We start from the raw sequence: 24,389 nt of genomic DNA, 5'->3' as shown, positions 1-24,389 counted from the left end.
TATTGGATACAGATATAAAGTGATGCTTTAAAGAATAATGTTGAAAGCAGTTTTTACTTTTGTGAAATATACAGTTAGAAAATAATTTCATTCTTTGCAAGAAGAGTATTCCTCTCTGGTGATCGGAAAACAAACAAATGGTAATGAGCCCTTACTGCTTGAAATAATTAACAATGACTCCAATTCATTGAAATTTGTCTCTTGAGCAAATAATCAAGTTATTACATGCTATTAGTATTTGGCTTTCTAATTTTACTGGTTGAGCCTTTCAACTTTCTATGGTATTTCAGGTGTCACTGTTTGGGAATTAATGACATTTGGATCTAAACCATATGATGGTATTCCAGCCAGTGAAATTTCCTCTGTCTTGGAGAAAGGAGAACGGCTGCCTCAGCCTCCCATATGTACAATTGATGTGTATATGATCATGGTCAAATGTAAGTCATTACTATCTAAAAGCCCAAATTAATTTACTTGCTTGTTTTAAATAGAGTATTCACTCTTCTATATACATCTAAATTTGACAGTTAACAGTTTATATATTGCAAGCTTTCTGATATAATCCTGTCTTCTGCTTGTGTATAAAGTAATTTTATTATATAGACTACTTATAATGATTGTTTCAGAGTCAGTGTTATGATCCATAATTTAAAGTCTTTTTGATAATTTATCCGTTTTCTAACAAATGCTTCTGTACTTTGAAGTAATTTTATGGCCATTTTCCCCATATCTTGTTTGTGTTGTTCCTGTTATCACCTTCAGGTTGGATGATTGATGCAGAGAGTCGTCCTAAATTCAGAGAGTTAATAGCAGAATTCTCCAAAATGGCTCGGGACCCACAACGCTATCTTGTCATACAGGTGCTGAGCATGAGTAACATGGTGTTCACTTTTTCAAGCAAATGATACAATGTGCTCCAAATTTTAAAAACTTAAATGGACAAGTGGTATAGAACTGTTTTGAGATTCTTTTATTTTAAGTAGGTCAGTAAAAAACGCCATAAAATAATAGAGATATGAATACCTCGGTTTCATTTTAAACAATGGAATCGGACAACTCACCATGGCCAATTCGCTTCAGGACAACTTGCCATGGGACAATTTGCTATGGGACAATTCAACAATTTAATTTAATTTTTTAAAATAATTAAAAAAATATTTTAATTTTTGTAATTCACATTTTATTTTGTCCCTCTTTGGCATCCTTTCTTTAATGATTCTATTTGACTATTTCTTAGATATTAGTGTAATTCTTGTCCCGTGGCAAGTTGTCCCACAATGAGTTGGCCCTGGTGAGTTAACTGTGGTGAATTGGCTGTGGTGAATTTGAATTTGAATTTTGAATTTTATTATATTTATACCCCGCCCTTCTCCCGGAGGACTCAGGGCGGCTTACAGCCAGTTTAAAAACAATTAATACAATACAATACAAAATTTAAGAAAATGACTGTGATGAGTTGTCATAGACCCTTTAAACAATATTTTGTATTCATTGGATTGGTTCTGGCTATCTAAATCAGCACTTTGTAATCCCAATTTAAACTTAAAGAATATTTTGAAAGGTATGTATTATAATGGTACATATTGATCTAAAAAGCTGCATACCAATGATGGGCTACAGATTACATTCTATCCAGATATATAATAAATACAAAGAAAATTATAATTTCAAATTTATGGAAAAGAAGTTTTATTTTAAAACTAAGAATGAGAGAAAAATATTCCATTTTAACCTATTCTCACATAGAAAGAGATGTTGAATAAGCTGAGTAAATTTCCATAAGTACCACTCAATTTCCTATAGAATGTTATTACCAAGGAAATAAGACAAAAAACAACTTCTAGCTAGAAAATTCAGAGTTTTCTACTTTGGCTAAATATCTGAATAATGTGTATGGAAGCAAAACATTTGAGGTGTCTTCCACATCTTCTCTGGAGTTATTGTCTGAGGGTCTTCCTTCTCAGGTAATGGTGACCAAATTATCTGTCACCATGGAAGCAGAATGTTGGATAAAGTGCCTTTTGTGTTTAGAGTAATTTACAGTACTTTCCAAGAATATAGAACCATTCTTCTTCTCAATCTAAATGTATATTTTATTGTTGATCAGCGAATATTTTTGATAGTGATATTTTAACTCTCAAATTGTAGTAAGACGTAATGTTATAGTGGTGCACTTAGGAGTTATCCATCCTAATTGGAATTTGTTTCTGAGTAGGGAGATGAAAGAATGCACCTGCCCAGCCCAACAGATTCCAAATTTTACCGAAGTCTAATAGAAGAAGAAGACATGGAGGATATTGTGGATGCAGATGAATATCTAATTCCCCATCAAGGATTTTTCAGCAGCCCATCAAACTCACGAACACCTCTCTTAAGCTCATTGGTATGGAACTGTTTCTAAAGTTCTTTTTGAATGAATATCCTCCAAGCAAATAAGCAACTAATCTGTTGCATCAACATCCATAAAAAATCTTGTATCACATTTTAAGAAACACCACATTTTATTTTAATATCAGTTTCTTTGAGCAGACTTTTTGTCACAATAATTTTAATCTTTAGGGCAGTCTTCTCCAGTTTAGATAGCTGTGAGATATACATATATCAGCTGTTTAAATTCCATTGGGGGGGTCATAATTAAAAATATTGGATATTGGTCCACACACTTGGAGGTTTCCCAATTACTTCAGATTGAAGGGAGGCTTCTATGTTTAGTATTGTTGGAAGAAAAGTCTTTATCATGGTTCAGTCCATAAACAACACGGGATAAACAACATGGTGACTGCTTTAGAAAGAAGCTTGCAGTTTATTGAAGAGGAGAGCCAGACAGAAAGATGGCTCTGGCAGAAAAGAGGAGTGAACACATGTAGGGAGTGGGTTTTTATTTCCTCTGGAGCCTTTTGTTTGGAGTTGTTCCTGTGGCATGAACTTAGACCTGAGTCTGAGTGTGCCTTTCTGGTATTCTGATGGTGATGGGTTAATCCTATTATGTCCAAGGGTCATATCCTGCTTCCCTGAGGCTGGGGCTGATGACTCTTAGAGTTTGGATGGGGTATGTAGATTTTAGGTCTTTATCTTCTTAATCTCCTAGCTCCCTGGATTTACATCTGCATCTCTATAGAGCTGGTTTCTGCTTGGGGGAAGGGAGACCTGGGGCTATTAAGAAAACTGGGCATTCTTTCCTGCCTCTTTAAGATCCTTTTAATATTTCCTTCTCTGGGGGACTGATCTAATGGTCTTCATCTATTAAAATAAATTCATGAAACATTTTTCTCTTTTGTTTTAGAGTGCTACAAGCAATAATTCTGCAGTAACCTGCATAGATAGAAATGGGGTAAGTTTGAACAATTTGGTTTGATCAATTCCAGTAACTTCTGAATTGTTTAATGGTAATTTTTTGCCATCCATTAGAATATATATAAAACTCTTCCTGCAAGCCATTGTTTGGAATTAGAATGCCTTTTTTGTGTCAACAATGGAGTAGTGATTCCTCTTATTAAACTGTACTTTACTACAATTAGCAGGGCCATCCAGTGAGAGAAGACAGTTTCATCCAGAGATACAGTTCAGATCCAACTGGAGTTTTCCTAGATGATAGTCTGGATGATAGCTTTCTGCCTGCTCCAGGTAAGTACACAGACTTTTTTGAATCTTTGTGTTCCTCTCTGCTAACATTAATCACAGGAAAATAAGTTTTTGGATTTGATCCTGTGGAAAGAAACACCATTTAAAATTACACCGTCAGTTTTATTATGTCAATAACCAAAATTCCATTTAGAAGAAAATAGAAATTGAAATTGACAAAATAAAAGCAGATAAAAATAATAACCAAATAATCAATGTTGATTGGTTATAATGGATTTTACAAACCGTAAAACAAACTGTGGTCATATTCAAACACAGAGATGGCTAACAACTGTATCAAATAATCCAAAAATTTACTATGAGGGATACAAAATATAGCAATCTATTTATATAAAATGGACAATGCAAATATACATGAATTATATTTTCAACTGCTCCTTCAAATAAGGACAGACTCTTAAAGATTAAGATATTTTCTTGAACTTTCCTTCAAGAGTGGTTATTAGAGGTGAGTTAAAACAACCTGAGGCTAATGGCATCCTAAATGTGGGGGTGAATATTTGCTGGTCTAAAATAGTGTGACTGGCTACTAAAAAACATATACGAGTAGAGCCAGCAAAATCTAATTGTCTTTCTCTTTCTATAATACTTTGTTTAAGGCTTGACACTGACAGCTGATGTTATTGGTAATATGTCCTGTAAAAAGCATAATCCTGCAATAATTTATCTTGCTTAAGTCAATTTAAAATTATCAGCCAAGATCAAGGAGATATTGCCAATTTTGGGGAATTTTTAACAATATAATCCTATGCTTACCAGATGAGTGAAATATTATCTCTAAATATATTTTTTTTAAAAAATTGTTCAGTAAGGTGCTCATTCAATTGTCAAGCATAGAATCTATTCTAGACTATTAGTTTGGAATAATTTTCCCCCCAATGCTTCCTCTTTACAATAATCAGCCAAAGTACGCAAAGCTAATTTGAAACCAATTGGTACATATTAACATACTACATGCTCTGCATATAAAAGGACCTTAATGGACAGGAATTTCTCTGGAATACTGTTCTTTCACATTCCCTCAGATTTTTAATTTAGAATTTTTATAAACTTTTGCATATTGACTGCAGCAAGCATCTGTCTACTGTAGAACTTTTAAATCAGTATTACATTCTAGAGCTAGAATAAAAACAAATGCAGTAAGGGCAGCATACAATCAGACATAGCTTTAACAATATTATTTTCCACTATATGTTATGTATGATTAAAGCATGATCCAAAATCTATTCATCAGCCAACGTATGAACAAAATTGACCCAATATACAAATTTGTTATAAATATTTTGGGGATAAGGTTTGCCATTTGGTGTATATTTAAAGATGGATACTTCTCTAAAGTGGCAGGCAAATCTGAATTGCTTTTTTTATTAATAGACATTATAATAGCAAAGCTGCAATTCCTTAAAATCAGAGCAATATGATTTATGAAGGTAAATCTGATGTAAACTCTGGATAGTCAGATGAATGGCACATAAATTTAATAAATAAACAGAGATACTAATACCAGCATTCATCATTCCAGATTATTAAATATCTATATACCACTAAAACTCTCATTCCTATAATCTTTAACTGGGCACAGGTTTTCTAGTATACTACTAAAATTCTCATTCTTGGCTGAAACAATGCATGATAGGACAAACATTTTTGAACCAAGGTACCTCAAATGAACTAACTTACAGAATGTGTCCAAGAGACACATGACTGCAAAGAAAATGAAATGTGAGAAGGTTGTGGCTGCTTCAGTGTTGCTGAGCTATGCTGCTGTCACATGATGCTCATTTTGAATATTCTGCAACAGTTTTCCAGCTATTGTCTCAATCCCTTTTTCCTCATCAGCCATACCTGCCTGCTGTCCTTGGACTTCCAATTTCCTGCTGGCTTTTGCACTAACTTGCAAGCTCACCACAAGTAAAATAAACAGAAAAGCTGGAAGAAATTCAAAGGCGAGGTGGAGGGAGGGAGGGAGGGAGGGAGGGAGGGAGGGAGGAAGGAAGGAAGGAAGGAAGGAAGGAAGGAAGGAAGGAAGGAAGGAAGGAAGGAAGGAAGGAAGTTTTCAATTCTCCTTGCCAGTTTCCTTCCTTCCCCACCAATGGGAAGCCAGAAGAGGTTGGAAGTCAGTCCATTGCTTTTTGTCCACCCATAGTAATTCGATTCTCTGTTTACAGAGAAATATCTCTAAATGATGATCCAATGGGCATGAGTTGTCTAGCACTTATAATTTCAGCAGTGATAAATCATTGTCTGGAGATTTGACTTAATCTCAGTCTCCAATTCTCTCTTTAGACTACTGAATAAGGAGAGGAAACAAATCTATTTTGTGATGGTAACTAAATTTACCAAACAGAATCTAGTCATTTGTTCCCAGTGTTGCATTAAAATTACCAGTAAGATTATTTTAAAAAGAAAATAAGAAAATAATATGTTTCTTAAATACATCTTTATGTTGGGTTGATAGCATCAACTGTCCAGTTGGCATTTCCCAAAAAAAGAAATTCCTGGGACATGATTTTACCAAGAGTATAATATTTTACTGAAAATTTATATTGGCACAGAAGAAGCAAAACCAGCTCTGGTTTTCCCACTCAAAAGCTTATTAATTAAACAATAGATTCCCTCACCCCCACCCACCGGGTGTTCATATTGTCCAGTAGTAATACTTCTTGTTACGGGAAAAGTCCACTTCTCCATTGAGCACCTGCATTAGTGATCTTGGCATTCTTGCAAGTTTTCAGTTGCCTAGATAACCACCCCTTCCACCTTTGCATTCCATTTCATAATCTTGTCAAGCTATGAACAAGGGAGAAAATGTAGGTGAAAGGGTGAATCAGTCTTGACAGTAGTGTTAATGTGAAAAGTTCACCTAGTCAACACTGTTATGTTGTCTTTATCCCACTTCACTTCATGAAATCTTATAACAATTTACTGTTAGTCATTGTTCATGCTGTTTAGTTTTGTTTTTCAATGTCTTTTAGATTTTTGTTTTCCTAACTACTGTCCTCTCTGCTTGAGATTTTTTACTAGTAATCTCATGTCCTGCCTTCTGACCTATATAATAAATTGTCTGTATTGTACCTGGATTCCATTTGTTCATAGGGAGTTTAATACTGAAATGTGTCCTGGCCTCATAAACAACAGTCCCTGCATAAATCAGTGTTGTATACTACAGAAAGTCCAAGTTTCAAATAAACACACAAGTAGAGAAAACACTAGAGAAGCAGAAAAAGAAAGTGAGAGTTCAAAAACAAACTCATAAAATCCAAGATATTTACAACTAGGAAATGTGTTGTGACTTTCTCAGAGCACTTCATGGACTTTATCTAGATTGCTTCAGGGACTTTATCTAGATCTGTCAGGTGCAGCTTTCTCTTTGTGTTACCAAACACTGTTATAATGCTTTGTCTTTTGCTAGTCTCTCTTCAGATATCAGCTGTTATGTCCTGGGCCTGTGATTGACAGAGCAGGTGCCGGAAGCTGCAGAGAGACGGGCAGACCACATGGCTGCCCGGGACAGACAGGCTGTCTCCAGCCTATTGCGCACGCACAAAGTGGGAAAATATGTTGCATTTATTGGCTGATGCTGTTCCCTGCAAAAGGGTATAAAAGGGATCCGTGCCATTTTGTGTTGTTCTGTTGAAGCTTGAATAAAGAAGCAACTGTTGTTACACCTGCCTCGTCTCAATGCCTTACCAACGCACAGAAGAGAACATTGGCGACGAGGATGGGATTGTGCTGCAAGGAAACAGCAACAAAAGAATACTAGGCTGACTCACCACGGGAGGCCAAAGTGCTTGGAAGTTCGGCGTTCCGACTTGTGCGACTTTGCCTGCCAGTACGAAAACGCTGGAGGAGAGCTCAGCAAGATTCGCCCTGGAACCCCTTTGCAAGCCTGAGCAGCATGAGGCGTTGATGGGGCCGCCAAGGAGGAACGATGGCTAAGATAGGGCGTTTCTCTGAATTTGATACAGCGCACCCTGAACGTTGGAGTTCATAAGTTGCCAGAGTAGAGAACTACTTTCGGGTAAACCAAGTGCGAGAGGATGGGCTCAAAGCCGCAACGTTACTGTGTGTCTGTGGGCAAGAGACATTTGATATTGCTGAAAATCTGGTTGCCCCAGCACCTCTGGAATCCATCACTTATACTGAGCTTAAGAAAATGTTAAAGGAACATTTTGAACTAAAGCTATCGTTGATTGCATGGCGTCATGCATTTGAGCAGCGGGACCAATGTCCAGGAAAGTCTGCTGCGGACTTTATTGCTGCTCTGCAGCAAGCTGCAAGGCCCTGTGAATTCAAAGACTTAGAAGAACGGCTGCGTGATTGGCTTGTTTGTGGCTTGAGGAGCCGAGAGCTGCAGCAAAAGATCTTTGCAAGGGAAGACGTTTCCTTCCAGGATGCGCTAAGGGAAATCACGGCTGACGAAACAGCAGGAGGAGCTGTTAAGGCCTTGTGGCTTTCCAAGAACCCTATAAGTTCGGGCTCAATCCATCAAGAGGTTGCTCGAGAGATATCCGAACTGGATTCCAGAAATGAGGTTGACCGTCTGCAGCAGCTGGCAGAGAGAAGGCCCCAAGAGCGTGCTGACAAGGGGTCTGACAAGGCAGTTCTATTCCCTCAGTGTTTCGGATGTGGAGGACGCCACAAGCACTTCGACTGCCGTTTTCGCTCTGCTACTTGCTGGCCATGTGGCCGGCAAGGCCACATAGCCGCTGTCTGTTTGGGTCAAGAGAAAGACCGTCCATTGGAAGAATTGCCTCGGAAAGGTATCAGGGTCCCCAGCCAGAATAGGATGGGTTTCTGCGCGTCCCGCAGAAGCGTTTGGAGAACAGAGGCCCACTGGCCATTGAAGAAGAAGCTGCGTATTGATGTCAAATTGCAGGGGATCCCCTTAACAATGGAGTTGGACACGGGTTCAGCTCTGTCAATCATTTCCCAGAACACCCTCAAGCAGATCTGCTATAGAAGCGGCCAGAGAGTCAAACTCAGGCTGTCAAATCTTATCTTAACAGACTTCCAGAATTCCCGAGTCAGTGTGAAAGGGGAGGCCACGCTCAGAATGCAGTGTAGGCAATTTGAAGGGTTTCTGGACATTGTTGTGGTTGAGGGTGACCACACGAGTCTAATCAGACTCAGTTGGTTTGAGGCACTTGGGATTCAAGTGACTGGGCTACACAGCTTGCAAACGGCAGGCCTTGCGGAGGTTTGCAAGGAGTTTGCTGATGTGTTCAGCCCAGAGCTAGGGTCGTACAAGGGGCCTCCAATTGCTTTGTGGTTAGATCCCTCCATTGCATCGATTAGGATTAAGCCTCGTCAGGTGCCTTTTGCACTTAAGCAAAAGATTAATGCCGAGTTGGATAAACTGCTACAGCAAGGTATTTTGGAAACTGTGGATAGGAGTCCATGAGAAACACCCATAGTCACGCCACTCAAGGCCAACAGGGAAGTCCGCATTTGTGCTGACTATAAGTGCACGCTAAACAAAGCATTACAGCAGCACTCTTATCCGGTGCCTGTGGTGAGCCACATTTTGGCCTCACTTAAAGGAGGCCGAGTTTTCATCAAACTCGATTTGGCTCAGGCCTATCAACAGCTACCGGTTGATGATGCAATGGCAGAGGCCCAGATGATCGTAAGGCACCGGGGAGCTTTCAAAGTCAGAAGACTGCAGTTCAGGGTTAACGTAGCTCCAGGCATTTTCCAAAGCGTGATGGAGCGAACGCACCGTAACATTCCGGGAGTTTTCCCATATTTTGATGATGTCCTCATCGCAGGGGAATCAATTGAAAACCTGGCTGAAAGGCTTCGGTCTGTTTTGCTGCGTTTCCGCGAAGCGGGGCTGAAGCTTAAACAGGTCACGGCATTGTTGTCTTCAAATGCTGTTCTCACTCATTTCAATGAGCAGCTGCCAGTGTGAATAGCCTGCGATGCATCCCCTTATGGGATCGGGGCTGTCCTAAGCCACCTCAAGGCTGATGGGACACAAGTTCCTGTAGCCTACTATTCAAGGACTCTGTCTTCTGCTGAGCGTAATTACGCACAGATAGACAGAGAAGCCTTGACCATAGTGGCTGGCATAAAAAGGTTCCATGACTTTTTGTATGGTCGCCACTTCATGGTCTTTACAGACCACAAGCCACTGCTGGGGTTGTTCACAACGAACAAGCAAACCCCACACATAATTTCTCCTAGAACATTGAGGTGGTCAATTTTCCTTTCTGTGTATGACTACTCCCTGGTTCACAAACCAGGCAAAGAAATGGGCCATGCAGATGGCCTTAGTAGGTTGCCTCTACCGCTTATAGAATCAGATCCTGCTCCAGCTAACCACATACTGGCTATCCAGGATTTGCCTGAGTCTCCCCTCAATGCAGGGGATGTGGCTGCAGAAACAGCCACTGATCACACGCTAACACGCATGTTGACATGGATGCTGTCAGGATGGCATGGCACATGTCCTGGCACCAATTTCCAGAGTTTCTGGAAAAGGAAGCATGGGAGCTAGCACCACAGGTTAGCTGATTTTCTCCTTTGCCATCGCACCACACCTTGCACAGCTATGGGCAAGAGACCAGCTGAACTCTGCTGGGGTCGACGGCTCATTACCAAACTGGACAGATTGCACCCAGACCGGGTGGCTTCACAGGTGTCACAGCCGCGGGCACCGAGGAGCCTACAGGTGGGCGATCCGGTTTGGGCAAGGAACTATGGACCTGGACATCTCTGGGTGACAGCAGTGGTCTGCAAAGTCACTGGGCCACTGTCATACGAAGTGGCCTTGGATGATGGTCAAGTGCTGCATCGGCACATTGACCAGCTGCGATGGAGGCTACCTCATCACCCTTCCGCTCCTGACTCTGCTCTTGGGGGGGAGGTCCACGATCACGATCGTGGATCTCAGTCTCTCTGTGAAAGCGGGAGTTTGCACTCTGCAAATAAGGGTTTTGCCAATGAGGCAAGCTTGCAGACCAGGCACTTGCAGCAGCTCCGAGACACTTGGAGCGGGTCAGAGGCCCTCCAAAGTTCTTACAAGATTATGTAAGGTTCCTGTCAGTAAGCTGGCAGGCCTAAGGGTTCCCTGGAAATAAGAACACACTCAAAGGGATAACCTTGTAGTAGTTAAAAATAGTAGTGTCTATTATTATTTTTGAATTAAGAGGGGAGGGGTATTATATCCTGGGCCTGTGATTGACAGAGCAAGTGCCGGAAGCTGCAGAGAGACCCGGGCAGAACACGTGGCTGCCCGGGACAGACCAGGCTGTCTCCAGCCTATTGCGCACACGCAAAGTGGGAAAATACGTTGCATTTATTGGCTGACGCTGTTCCCTGCAAAAGGGTATAAAAGGGATCCGCGCCATTTTGTGTTGTTCTGTTGAAGCTTAAATAAAGAAGCAATTGTTGTTACACCTGCCTCGTCTCAATGCCTTACCAATGCACAGAACAGAATACCAGCATTCACAAATGCTATGTGAAGGAGGCTCCACTGATTTGGAAGAAGATAAAGCTTTATAAATGACAAAACTAGTTGCAGATTGTGGTGTTTGTAATATAAACTTTTTAAAATGCAGTAATTGCATAAGTTAGTGTGAACTTTTGCTGGTCTCCAGAAGGCTGTATCAATTTAAAAATTAATGAACAATGTCTCATTAATAGAAATTTGCAGTTAAATAAAGGTAAGATGTTGAGTCATATATACTGTTCTAAATATATGTTTTGTCTTTTTAAAATCATTTCAGAATACGTAAACCAGCAAGTGACCCCAAATGCATCTGCTTCTATGGTACAAAATCCAGTCTATAACACTTTCTCCCTTCCCATTGATCCAAAGTCTATGAATGATTCAAATCAAGAAAAGCTGCATAACACAGCACTGGATAACCCAGAATATCTCAACACAAGCCTCTCGCCTTTGGCTAACACAGTTTTTGATAGCTCCTCCTACTGGGACCAGACAGCCAACCACCAAATCAATCTGGACAATCCAGACTATCAGCAAGACTTCTTGCCCAGAGACAACAAGCCTAATGGCATTGTTAAACTTCCTCCAGCTGAGAATCCAGAATACCTAAGGGTAGCAATGCCAAAAAATGAATACATTGAAGCCTCAGCATGACCATGATAGAGACTTTGTATAATCTGAGCAATACAGGCAAGAAACATAGATGAAAGAGTTGTTTGCTATATAGAAACAGACTGGTTAGATTAAAAATCATCATTACATTTTGGAGTACACTTTTTTCTTTCATGTGTCTGTACCGTTTCAGCAAGTTTGCTTAGAACTTCATTTATTTCTCTGTTTACAAAAGATGCAACAAAGAACCAAGAAATATCAACCACCAAGCAATATTTTTTCTTAAGCTATATATTATCATCACAGCCTTTTTCTGAATATTAACTGCTGTAATAAGCATCCACCTTAAGTCTATTTGATATCTTATCTTTTATAGGCAATTTGGGGTACTTCTTTAAAAAAGCCTTTATGATAGCAAATGACAAGTTGTTTATTCCATGTGGATCACAGTGAAAGGAGCATAGGGTAAGTAGAAGGACTCAAGACTGAAATCATTTTGCCAGTCTCCTTAATAGAATTACTAGTAGTTTGATTTAAAGAGAAGCTTGTTCCTATGCTTTAGTCCAGCTATTTGAACACCAGCTTATTTGCTATTTTATTTGCAATGAAAATAATATTTTTTAAAAATGTGAGAATTCTGCTCGATATAACTTTGATTACATTGGGGGAAAGAATGCCTAGTGCTTCATATAGCACATACTGCCACCACTACTATTGGGAAGTTCTGCAGGTTTCAGTTCAGGAATGTTGATAAAATCCAAAAAGTTCAGGAATAGTCATCAGGTACTCTCTTGCATGTTTCTGTAATACTCATTGTAGGTATGAGCAGCATTGTTTCTTTGGTCTGTTGTGCTTTTGTGCTTGTATCTTAGTTTCATGATCTTTAGAGGCATGAAAAATGAACTTAAATATCTGCAAATTGAAAACATTGATTCTTGTTTTGCACTTCAAACATTCCACTTCACTGCCTTGTTGCATTTGAACACAGTATGTATATAAAATGGTGAGGAAATGCCATTTGGCTAAAATTGAATTATTACATACATCCATTACATGCACTAAGGATGGATCTTGGAGAAATCTATTGCAAAAACTGAAAAAAGTCTATGATGTGGCTCAACTTTCATTTATCGTGAATTTATGCAGAAATTATTAGTAGAGAAAATATTACATCCAGGGAAAATATTTTAGACCAAAATTCAGCATTATATGATAAATAAATATATAACCAGTTAATTTGCAGAAGTCATATGAGGCATGATTCAGCAACTGCATTTAAAGAGGTAAATTAACTTATTCTTCCAAAATATTCCACCAAAGTAGGATGGTTTTCAGGCCAGCCTGATCATTATATATTAAACTGATGTTCTAATACAATGCTTGTACATATTTCTATTCAGAACTTAGCCCAATGAATTCAATACAGTTGTCTATCTAATAGGAATATATAGGATTGCAACCTAGTAGTGTGATCTAGTATACGCCTATTTTAAAATAAGACCTATTAAATTTAGGGGGATTTATTTCTGTGGTAGTATGCATAATATTGCAGCTCTCCTGGTCTCTTATATCATGGGAGTAGTGGCAACAGTCTAATACTGTTATCCCTCTTAGTTTGAGTTTATGACTTTGATATGTGATAAGGCCACTATATAACAATTTCTATATTGTTCAAAATAATGCTGAATGTAATCATTAGAATCCCTACCTTTATTACAAATGAAAAATCATTGAGAAATAGCTATTCCTCTTTTTAAGGATACTATAAATTATGTAAATTATATAAATACATATGGAAAGCCCTGAGTATAATTCATTACGTTAGGTTATGGCATTTCATATCCCAGGAAATATAAGGTAAAAATCATCACATAGTTGAAAAAAACTAATCACACATATAAATGTATCCTCAAAAAGTTGGAGATGTTCTAAATAGTTCACTATGAAGCACCAAATCATCCTGAATATCTATTCTTTACAATGCTGTTGACTTGGCTCTGGGTAATGGAAACTAAAGACTATAGAGAGTATAAATATATCTGGAAACTCTGATTTGGACAAACAAATCCAGTACTTAACTGCCTTTTCCAGTGAGTTTGATTGTATGACATGGCCAAAATACGTAAGGCCAAATTTTATTATTCTGGCTATATTTCTAGTTTTGTATGCTCCATATTTGCTTGTTTGTCACATTTGCTTTACAAGAAATGTGCAAGAATCTTCTCTAACACCATAGCTTGAACAAGTCCATTTTCCTCCTGTTTTTTTCATGGTCCAGCTTTTGTAGCCATAGGTAACTATGGAAAATATGATAGTGTGGACTAATTCTCATTAAGTTGCCAGAATGTATATGTACTACATACATGCAATGAGCTGTATATACATTTCCTGCTCTGATTTGCAGGAATTGGGCACAATTCTATATGCATTCTATATGCATGATGTCAAGTAAACAAATTATTTTGCTTATATAGCAGGAGGTATACAGTGTAAAATCATCTTGGATTGTTACATATAATGATTTTTCCTTTGAAAACTTATATTGATTCCCAAGCAAAAGATTTGTGTAAATTGTGGTTATGTATGAAGTCACCCTAAGTGATATTTTGCATTTCTGAACAAGGATTTCATTTTGAGGACTTAGATAATAAAATAAAAATTATTATCCACCCGTCGTGGTTCCGACAGCGTTGACACACCTCTTCGATGTCAGCAGTTATTAACATGCTCTAATTTTCTATGATTTATATTTCTCTGTGAGAAAATACGTTAGAAAAAGTGGGGAAAAATCTATTTATTCTTATCAGCCATGTTTAAATTGTGTATCAATAGTGTGATCAATATATCATACTGCCAAGGAACAGCCCTCAGATGTAGAATCTTCAGTTGCTGGTAAACATATTTCTTTCTCTTTAAGATCCATATTACTTTTTCATATTCCTTATAATATTTCACTTTTTATCTGGCATCAGACTTTTTAAATAAGTCTTTTTAGAAAAATCATTACACTTCTTTTTACATAAAAAAGGATATTTTGATGTTGGAACTGAGGACATTGTCAAGAAGACATTCTTGTTGTAAATCTATATAAATAAAAATGTAAATGTTCGTTTGTTCAAAATCTTAAATCTCTGAAAGTTCTTCACCGATAGCTCTGAAATTTTGACACAACATTGCATTTGAATACGCGCGTGTTTTTATATATCTATAGGTGTGACAGGTAAAAACATGTTTTTGAAAAACAGCACCATCTGTTGGACGTAAAAGCAACACACGCTTTTACCAGACTGAGCCACAGCAACGCGTGGCTGGGTACAGCTAGTTCATAAATAAAAATTGGTTATCACCACTTTCATAGGCTCTTATTATTAATGTAAGAGAACATTTAATTGTGATTGGGCATAACTAGACTCCTATTTTAAACAAGGGAGTATGGTGTACTTTCCTAGAGCAACATCAGTCAATGAATGGCAAAAATTGTGCATCGCATTTTAAGATAGGCTTCTATGGAAAGTTCAGTATTAATATGGATTCAGGGAATGGTAATAAGACAGTAATTCTTATTAGACAGTGTTAAAGAGGCTAGATTGCGACCAGGGAGACCCAGTCCATCTTTAGGCGCAAAGGTTTCCTAGGTAACCTTTTTAAAAGTTGCTTGGAGAAAATGAGACGAAGGGAATATTCTATCTGCCATATCACTCTTCCAAAGAAAAGGCAGAATATAAAGATAATTTTAAAAGTATGATATTGTACTATAAGGATAAAGGGAATTGTGTAGTTGTTTGATGAAATGTATATAATTCCAATGGAAGAAAATGTCTGTAGCTCAGGGTTGAACTGTGGAGTCCTTGATGCTCTCTGTGCTAGCAGTTGTTTTATTGCCCAATTAGGCAACATCATCAGCACTCTAATGCACTATTTAGAAAAAGAAAGTCAACTTCTGTGACTAGATTCACTAAGGGAAAATTATGCACAACATGTAGGTACATATGTGGGTAGCTATTTGGTGCATAAGAATTTAATTTGCTAGCTAGGAATGGGATGCATATTCTGGCCCAGAGCTCATAAGTGTTTCACCAGGAATTAGAAACTGAATTCAAAAAAGATCCTGTGGAGTTACTGTGAGATCATTGAAATGCATTAACTTTATGTAGATAGGATTAAAACAGGTCTATAAAGAATTTGTAGTGTTTGTTTAGCTTTCAAACCACTGACCTGCATTTCTGTTCCAAATAGACATTATACAAGAATAATAGAATGCATATCAGTAGCTTAAGCATTGTAAATACAGCCATCTACAAAAGCAGTTTGTATACCAATTAAGGAATTGTAATCCAATTGAATGGAGCAGTAGACAAATTAAGAACTAAGACAAATAAACTAATGTCACATTTTGTATCTGTGTTTTAATGTTAATCTGTGTATATCAAGTGATGAAAAAGATTTATATAATTCTTTTCCATCTTTTAATATGTGGGAATTATTGTAATATAGCATATTACATTTGTTGTGTAGTAAAGGATTGCCTTCTGGCATTATTGATACTGAAAGGTCTGCTTTTGTTTTTGTTTTTAATTTGATAGTTGAAATTATGTAAACATGCAGAATGATCCAGAAATTAAAAGAATTGTTATTATTGCCCCAATGTATTAATGTAGAACCACATTCCAGCAAAATTAATGGAAATTGTTCCTTAAAATGTTGGGGTAACAATAGTATAACAGTTATTTACAGTATTGATTGACCTTTAAGATGTTTATTCCTGCTGCCTTATCCAATAATTAACAATAACCATTTACTTGACATTTATTTGAGGCAATCTGGAGAATGTTTGATTTCCAATGTGTTACTTCTGGATACATTAATATTCCAGGTATTCCAGAAGCTTATCTTCACAATAATGAAAATACAACAATTCAGAGATATCAGTAGGAAGAAATTAAAATTAGAGATCATATAAAGAGAGAAGACAGAGACTGTGTCTATGCCCCCAAATTCCATTGCTTGGTATTATGTAAATAAATTTGTGTCTCTCTAAATAATATTGTTTGATAAAATGCTAGACGTTGTCTGCTTTGATTTTTACAATTCCTAAATTTCCAAGGAAAAAATTAATTGGATCTTTTTGTATATGCTCGGTATTGTAAATATAAATATTCTTTTCTTCATAATCTGGGCAATGAAAGATGCTGAATTTGGAAGAGAGAGACAGAGAGAGACTACTGTACAGAGAACAGAGAAAGTAAAAATAGCTTTATGAAATGACAGTAGTGTCTTGGTAATTCCCTATTAGATTAAACCTAAAGAAATACATTTTATAAAACTTTTCAAAAGAAGCACTTTGCATAAAATAAAGGGCTACTTTAATATTTTGTGTTTTTTTTTCTTACAGTCCATTCTGAAAGTGGCAGTTGCATAAGCTACCAATATTTTTTAATGCAAATACTTTGTAGTCTTAAAATGTCACATTCCTTGTTTTCAAAAATGACCATGATTTGTTTTTAAAGCATGATTGCGTTTATCTCAATAAAGCCTATGAAACAATCTTCCTTCTACTTGTTATTATTTAAAGATGTGGGTTTAGGCAATCACTTTTTAGATAGTGGCCAGATAGCTATCTTTGCAGGACAAACAATCTGGCAACGGGAACATCCTACTATCTGTCAGCCACCATGTGACAGTAAAAAAATTCAGAACCAGAATTTCATTATTTTCAGGCACATAGAAGATATTCATGTCACCTTTTTCTGCTTCTGGAAAGAATTGCTATGCTTTAAAAGTAGCTTATAAGTAACTAAAATCTGCTAGTCAATATTGGAATCAATTTATTGGTAAATAGATGAATTTTAATTCTCAATTGGGGGTTCAGATAATAAAAAATATATTGAAAAACTGCAGAAATATCCTGTAATATACTGTAAATCACCACAAGATGGCATACAACAAATGAAATATATTTTAGTGAATATTATATGACATCTTCTCTTCAGTATGAACTATATGTGTTGTAGTTCTGGAGATTGAGTGCCAGGTTTGTTCACAACATCTGATATCTCCTGAAAAACTTACATGTTGGCTTTTTACTAAATTTCAGTGAAAATTCAGGCAGAATAAAAGTACGGTACATAGAACTGTACACTCTGTTTTTGCGCATTGTATTTTATATGCCCTCTGTTCTGCAAAGGCTTAATATTTCTAAAGATCTCCTGTTACGATTTTTATTCAAGGTCTACTGTAGGCTTTGGGAAGGCCCCTATTATATTTTAGGGGATTATCAAAGGCCTTCTCAAAAATTGGCTTAATAAAGTTTAATACTGCAATTATACAGGATAGTGAAACAAAGCAGAAAAGAGTCCCAAGGAAGAATATGCTCACAAAAAAATTGATTGATGGTGCTAGTTACAATAAAAATCTGATTATATCTAGGCTACTATTTCATCCCAGGTCAATGATGTGGGATGGAGAGAGCACCTGAAGAAGATTTAAGACAGGGTAGGTCCATACTTTGTAACGAGCGCTATCAATCAATGTAATTTCTCTTAATTTAGTTCTAGACAAACAGCGAAGGAGAAAGCAAATGAAACAGAATGCCTTTGGTTTTTCTGAACCACCACATAATGTCTTTCCTCCCCCATCTCCCTCTCCCCTGATAGGAAAGACCCATGTTAATAAATTGGCAGCACATCTCTGCTTTTATTGTTTATGCTACAACTGCCATTGGCCTTGGTGTTAGTTTTCCTTAAATTTTTCGTAAAGCTAGTATTGCTCTTGCTAGCAGCAATCAGACAAGAAATAGCTTTGCCCTGAAAGTCAGCTAAACTGATTGAGAATAATATTAAAAGAGGAGTAAGTTTTTGTTGCTAAGATGTATGGCAAGAGTGGGCAACGAGAATCTCAGAGTTAATTTTTACAATGCATTTTGGAAAATGTATTTTGGGGAATCTGGGTAAGATAAATCCTAATGTTATCTTGGGAAATGCAAAGTTGGTTTGCTTATAATACTATAATTCCATCTTTCTTCCAAAGATTTCTCCAAGAAAAATATGATGCCTTCTCTACAGGACTGGTTTAAAGACACATTGAGTGAAACTCATTCACTGAATGACTGGCATGTGCAGGATGTGTTTCTAGTCCCAAGGGGCATTCTCCTCCAAGGCATGAGTAATAAATACAGGTGCAAAATGGCAGTGCAAATAAGCAGTACCCTGCTACCCTCTGGGTATGATCCACCTTACCAAATTTGTAAAGAAAAGGTTCACATTCAGGACTCAAAATTTCTATCTTAATCAATGATTTTTAAAGCTTTTGAGAAGTCTAACTCAATCAAGACTCTCCCTGCTAGGGGAAGATCAGGTCAGCCAAGTAAATTTCAGGAAGAAGATTTCAAGGAAACTGAAAATGGATTTAGATACTAGGAAAGTCTACTTAGGTATCTCTCTAGGTGAGGAGAAGCTAGCAATAATTATCACCAACTAAGCTTTTCTTTAAGTCACATATCTTCAGGAGCACAAAAAAATGAAATAAGTTGTTTCAGAAAATGTGGAGGAGCTGTCCTTAGAACTGCCCCACCATCACTTGAATCAATTGCTTATGCTGAGCTGAAAAGAATGCTGTGAGAACATTTTGAACCAAAGCTTTCGGTGATTGCATGGCGACACGCATTCGAGCAGAGGGACCAGAGACCTGGTGAGTCTGCTGCGGACTTTATTGCTGCGTTACGACAAGCAGCTAGGCCATGCGAATTCAAGGATCTGGAAGAGAGACTTCGGGATCGTTTAGTTTGTGGACTGAGAAGTCGTGAGTTGCAACAGAAGATCTTCGCAAGGGACGACGTCTCTTTCCAAGATGCCTTGAGAGAAATTGCAGCCAAAGAAGCGGCGGGCGGAGCTGTAAAGGCCTTGCAGCTCGCCAAGAACCCTCCAACTGCGATCTCCGTCCATCAAGAGGTCGCTCAAGAAGAATCCGAACAGGAGCCAGAGATGGAGGTGGACCAACTGCAGCAGCCAGCGGAGAGAAGGCCTCAAGAGCGCAGAGACAAGGCAACCTCATTTCCTCGGTGTTTCAGATGTGGAAGACGCCACAAGCACTCTGATTGCCGTTTCCGCTCCGCCATTTGCCGGGCATGTGGTAGGCAAGGCCACATTGCCTCCGTCTGTTTGGGTCACCAGAAGGACCGGTCTTCAGAAGAATTGCTTCAGAAAGGTACCAGGGTCCCCAGCCAGAACAGGGTGGGTTTTTGCACATCCCGTAGAAGCATTTTTAAAACCGGGGTCCATAGGCCGCTTAGGAAGAAGCTTCACATTGACGTGAAGTTGCAAGGGGTTCCCTTATCGATGGAGTTGGACACAGGGTCTGCTTTATCGATCATTTCCCAAGACACTTTCAAAAAGATTTGTTGTAGAAGTGGCCTACAAGTTAAACTCAGGCCTTCGAATTTAATTCTTACTGACTTCCAGAATTCCCGAGTCAGCGTGAAGGAGGCGGCCACGCTCAAGGTGCAGCGTAGGAATTTTGAAGGGTTGCTAGATGTGGTAGTTGGGGGTGATCGCACAAGTCTTATTGTACTGGATTGGTTCGAGGCCCTTGGAATCCAAGTGACTGGACTTCACAGTTTGCAAACGACAGGCCTTGCAGAAGTTTGCAAGGAGTTTGCTGATGTGTTCAGTTCAGAGCTTGGCTCGTACAAGGGGCCTCCCATTGCTTTACGTTTAGACCCAGCAGTCACACCCATCAGGATTAAGCCAGATGGGTGCCCTTTGTGTTGAAGAACAAGATTAATGCAGAGTTGGACAAGCTGCTCCAGCAGGGCATTTTAGAGCCCGTGGACAGCAGTCCATGGGAAACCCCCATAGTCACGCCACTGAAGGCCAATGGAGAAGTCCGAATTTGTGCAGATTATAAGTGTACACTTAACAAAGCCTTGCAGCAGCACTCGTATCCAGTGCCAGTGGTGAGCCACATTCTGGCCTCCCTCAAAGGAGGCCGCGTTTTTGCCAAACTTGACTTGGCTCAGGCCTATCAACAATTACCAGTTGATGAGGCAACGGCAGAGGCCCAAACAATTGTAATGCACCGGGGAGCATTTAAAGTTAAAAGGCTGCAGTTTGGGGTTAATGTAGCCCCTGGCATCTTCCAGAGTGTGATGGAGCGAACGCTCCGCAATATTCCAGGTGTTTGCCCATACTTTGATGATGTCCTCATCGCTGGGGAATCATCTGAAAATCTGGCTGAAAGGCTTAGAGCTGTCTTGCTGCGTTTCTGCCAAGCGGGGCTGAAGCTAAAAATGTAAAATTGGAGTCACTTCCACAGAGTTTCTGGGGTTCCGTATTGATGCTGAAGGCATCCATCCTGCTGAATCTAAGCTTAAAGCAATTCAGCAGGCCCCAAATCCCAAGTCCAAAAGCAAACTCCAGGCTTTTCTGGAACTGTTAAACTTTTACCATTCATTCCTCCCTCACAAGGCTGCAGTGGCTGAGCCGTTACACTGGCTCTTGGATAAACAGGCTCCATGGCTGTGGACAAAAGTCCACGAAAGGAGTTTTGCAGAGGTCAAAGCCTTGCTATCTTCAAATGCAGTTCTAGTGCATTTCAATGAGCATTTGCCTGTATGCATAGCCTGTGATGCATCCCCTTATGGGATTGGGGCTGTGTTGAGTCATTTGAAGGCTGATGGGACACAAGTCCCTGTGGCCTACTATCCTAGGACCCTATCATCTGCTGAACGTAATTACGCACAGATAGATAGGGAAGCCTTGGCCATAGAGGCTGGCATAAAAAAAGTTCCATGATTTTTTACATGGCTGCCATTTCATGGTCTTTACAAACCATAAGCCACTGCTGGGGTTGTTTACAACCAACAAGCAAATCCCACACATCATCTCTCCTAAAATGCTGAGATGGTCAGTTTTCCTTTCTGCATATGACTATACACTGGTTCACAAACCGGGCAAAGAAATGGGCCATGCAGATGACTTCAGCAGATTACCTCTACAGCTAGTGGAGTCAGATCCTGCTCCAGCTCACCACATACTTTCCATTCAGGAGTTGCCTGAGTCTCCCCTCAATGCTAGGGATGTGGCTGCAGAAACAGCCACTGATCACACACTAACACACGTGCTGACATGGGTGCTGTCAGGGTGGCCTGACACGTGTCCTGGCACAGAGTTCCAGAGTTTTGGGAAGAGGAAGCACGAGCTATCCACCTTCAAGGGTTGTGTCCTCTGGGGTAGTAGGGTAGTGATCCCAACCTCATTGAGGACTAGAGTCTTGCTCTCTCTGCATGAGGGACATCCGGGTATAGTCTGGATGAAGGCGCTTGCGTGCAGCCATCTTTGGTGGCCTGGGCTTGATCAAGAGATCGAGGCCCAGGTCCACGGGTGTACTGTTTGCCAACAGTCCAGGCCTGAAATGCCTCCAGTACATAGGTGGGAGGTGACACACCTCCAGTACATAGGTGGGAGGTGACACACGCCCCTTGGTCGAGGGTTCATATAGACTATGCTGGGCCCTTTCAGGGGCAATTCTTCCTTCTCCTCGTGGAAAGCCATTCCAAGTGGCTAGAGGTCATTCCAGTCTTCTCCACTACTACTGCCAGGACCATCCAGGTGTTGAGAGGGATCTTTGCCTCTCATGGATTTCCAGATGTCCTTGTCTCCGACCCCAATTCACTTCTTTTGAGTTTCAAGCTTTTCTACAGGCCAACATGATCCGTCATGCCACATCAGCACCGTTTCATCCTTCGTCCAACAGCCAAGCTGAGCATATGGTGCGCACAACCAAAGATGCTTTAAAGAGGATCATTCATGGCAGTTGGCATCACAGGTTAGCTGACTTTCTTTTGTGCCACCGCACAACACCTTGCACAGCTACTGGCAAGAGCCCAGCTGAACTCTGCTGGGGTCACAAACTTATTACAAAACTGGATAGGTTGCACCCAGACCAGGTATCTTTACAGGTGTTACAGCCACAGGCACCTAGGAGACTTCAGGTGGGCGATCTGGTCTGGGCAAGGAACTATGGACCTGGACATCTCTGGGTGACAGCAGTGGTATGCAAAGTCTCTGGGCCGCTGTCATACAAAGTGGCCTTGGATGATGGTCGGGTGATCCGTCAACACATCGACCAACTGCACTGGAGGCTTTCCAGCCACACTTCTGCTCCTGGCTCTGCTCTCAGGGGGGGAGGAGGATCCCAATTACGATTGTGGACCACAGTCTCTCTGCAAAAGCGGAATTTCCCAGGCGCCAGTAGGGGGTCTTGCCATGGAGGCGGCTCCTGACTCTGGCACTCCTGACCCTGGCACCGGCATCGGGTCCATGGGACATTGCTCGCAATCGGCTTTTAAGGCCAATCCATTTGCTGGTCTCGGGCTCACGGGACAGTGCTCCCAAGAGGGGTCCATTGTGGATTTGGGGAATTCTACCCAACCAATGGACTTGGGGAATTCCACCCCACCAAGGAACTCTGGTCTGGGTTTAGAGGATCCAGCCAGTCAGCAGCGTGGAGGGTCGCCTGAGTCTAGGGGGCATCAAAGTCCTGGTCTGCCTAGCCTGGCAGGCGAGCTAGCAGACCAGGCAATCACAACCGCTCCAGGAAGGTCAGAGCGAGCCAGAGGTCCACCCAAGCCCTTACAGGAATATGTAAGACTCCTGTCAGTAGGTGGGCAGGTGTAGGGGTACTTAGAAATCAGAACATGCTCAAAAGAACAAATGTCTGATTTATAGTAATGCAAAAGTAGTATTACTGTGCTGTGAATAAGGGAGTGACAAGGTATTAGATTTGTAGTATTGTAAAATATTAAGTACTATGTTTTGATCCAAGAGGGGAAGGGTGTTATGTCCTGGGCCTGCTGAGTCATTCAGCAGGTGCAGGAGGCTGCACAAAGGCCCGGGGCAGACCACGTGGATGCCCCGGACCAGACAGGCTGTCTCCAGTCTAGTGCGCATGCGCAAGGTGGGAGAAATACATTGCATTGATTGGTTGACATTGTCCCTGCAAAAGGGGTATAAAAGGAATCTGTACCATTTTGTTTTAGTTCTGTTGTGAATTGAATAAAGACAAGACTGCTTGTTACTCCTGCCTCATCTCAATGCCTTTTACTTGGAAACAGAACAGCAGCCATATAATTTATAAATCAATCAACTATACTATTAAGATGACCACCTTTTTTACAATGAAAAGAAGGATACAAGTAAATTAAAGAAAAAAATATCGTAAATAAAAGAAACATTTTATTCATTGCAACAATAATATGGAATACACTATAATATGATAAATGCATAATAAAAAGCCCCCACCCATGGTGCACCCGGCCTTGGCGCCCTCCTCTTACGATGGCGAAGTGGCTGAGGACGCGGCGGGAGTGGCGGCTGGGCCGGGGGCGGCAGGGACCCCCGATGATGCTGCAGTGGCCGCCACTGGAGCCGCTGCCTCCCGTCCTGCTCCCCCTCCCCACCTGTTTGGCTGAGGACACGGCGGCCGGGCCAGGGGCGGCAGGGAATCCCGACGATGCTGCAGTGGCCACCGCCGTGCCACCGCCACCGGAGCCACTGCCTCCCGTCCTCTTCCTCCCCGCCCATTCAGCTGAGGACACGGCGGGGGTGGTGGCCAGGCTGGGGGTGGCGGAGACTCCCAACGATGCTGTAGTGGCCGCCACCGTGCCACTGCTGCCGCCACTGGA

At 40.3% G+C, this 24,389-nt stretch overlaps 1 protein-coding gene across 2 annotated transcripts in view; it reads left to right on the top strand.

Moving 5' to 3' along the window:
• The window catches only part of EGFR (epidermal growth factor receptor), a 111,734-nt gene extending 96,933 nt beyond the window's left edge, over nt 1–14,801 (top strand). Inside the window, exons 22-27 of one of the 2 annotated variants that reach the window (XM_015812798.2) lie at nt 291–437; nt 763–860; nt 2,216–2,383; nt 3,284–3,331; nt 3,522–3,624; nt 11,376–14,801. In XM_015812798.2, coding sequence (XP_015668284.1) covers nt 291–437; nt 763–860; nt 2,216–2,383; nt 3,284–3,331; nt 3,522–3,624; nt 11,376–11,752 — 941 coding nt within the window. In that variant the 3' untranslated portion in view covers nt 11,753–14,801. Of the gene's footprint in view, nt 1–290; nt 438–762; nt 861–2,215; nt 2,384–3,283; nt 3,332–3,518; nt 3,625–11,375 lie in introns of both variants that reach the window. The other variant, XM_015812799.1, reaches the window with a different exon arrangement.
• The last annotated feature ends 9,588 nt before the right edge of the window (nt 14,802–24,389 follow it).

Source organism: Protobothrops mucrosquamatus, unplaced genomic scaffold (assembly GCF_001527695.2).
Source record: "Protobothrops mucrosquamatus isolate PMUCROS unplaced genomic scaffold, P.Mucros_1.0 scaffold111, whole genome shotgun sequence".
Classification (NCBI taxonomy): Eukaryota; Metazoa; Chordata; class Lepidosauria; order Squamata; family Viperidae; genus Protobothrops; species Protobothrops mucrosquamatus.
This window is presented reverse-complemented; position numbering and strand designations above follow the sequence as displayed.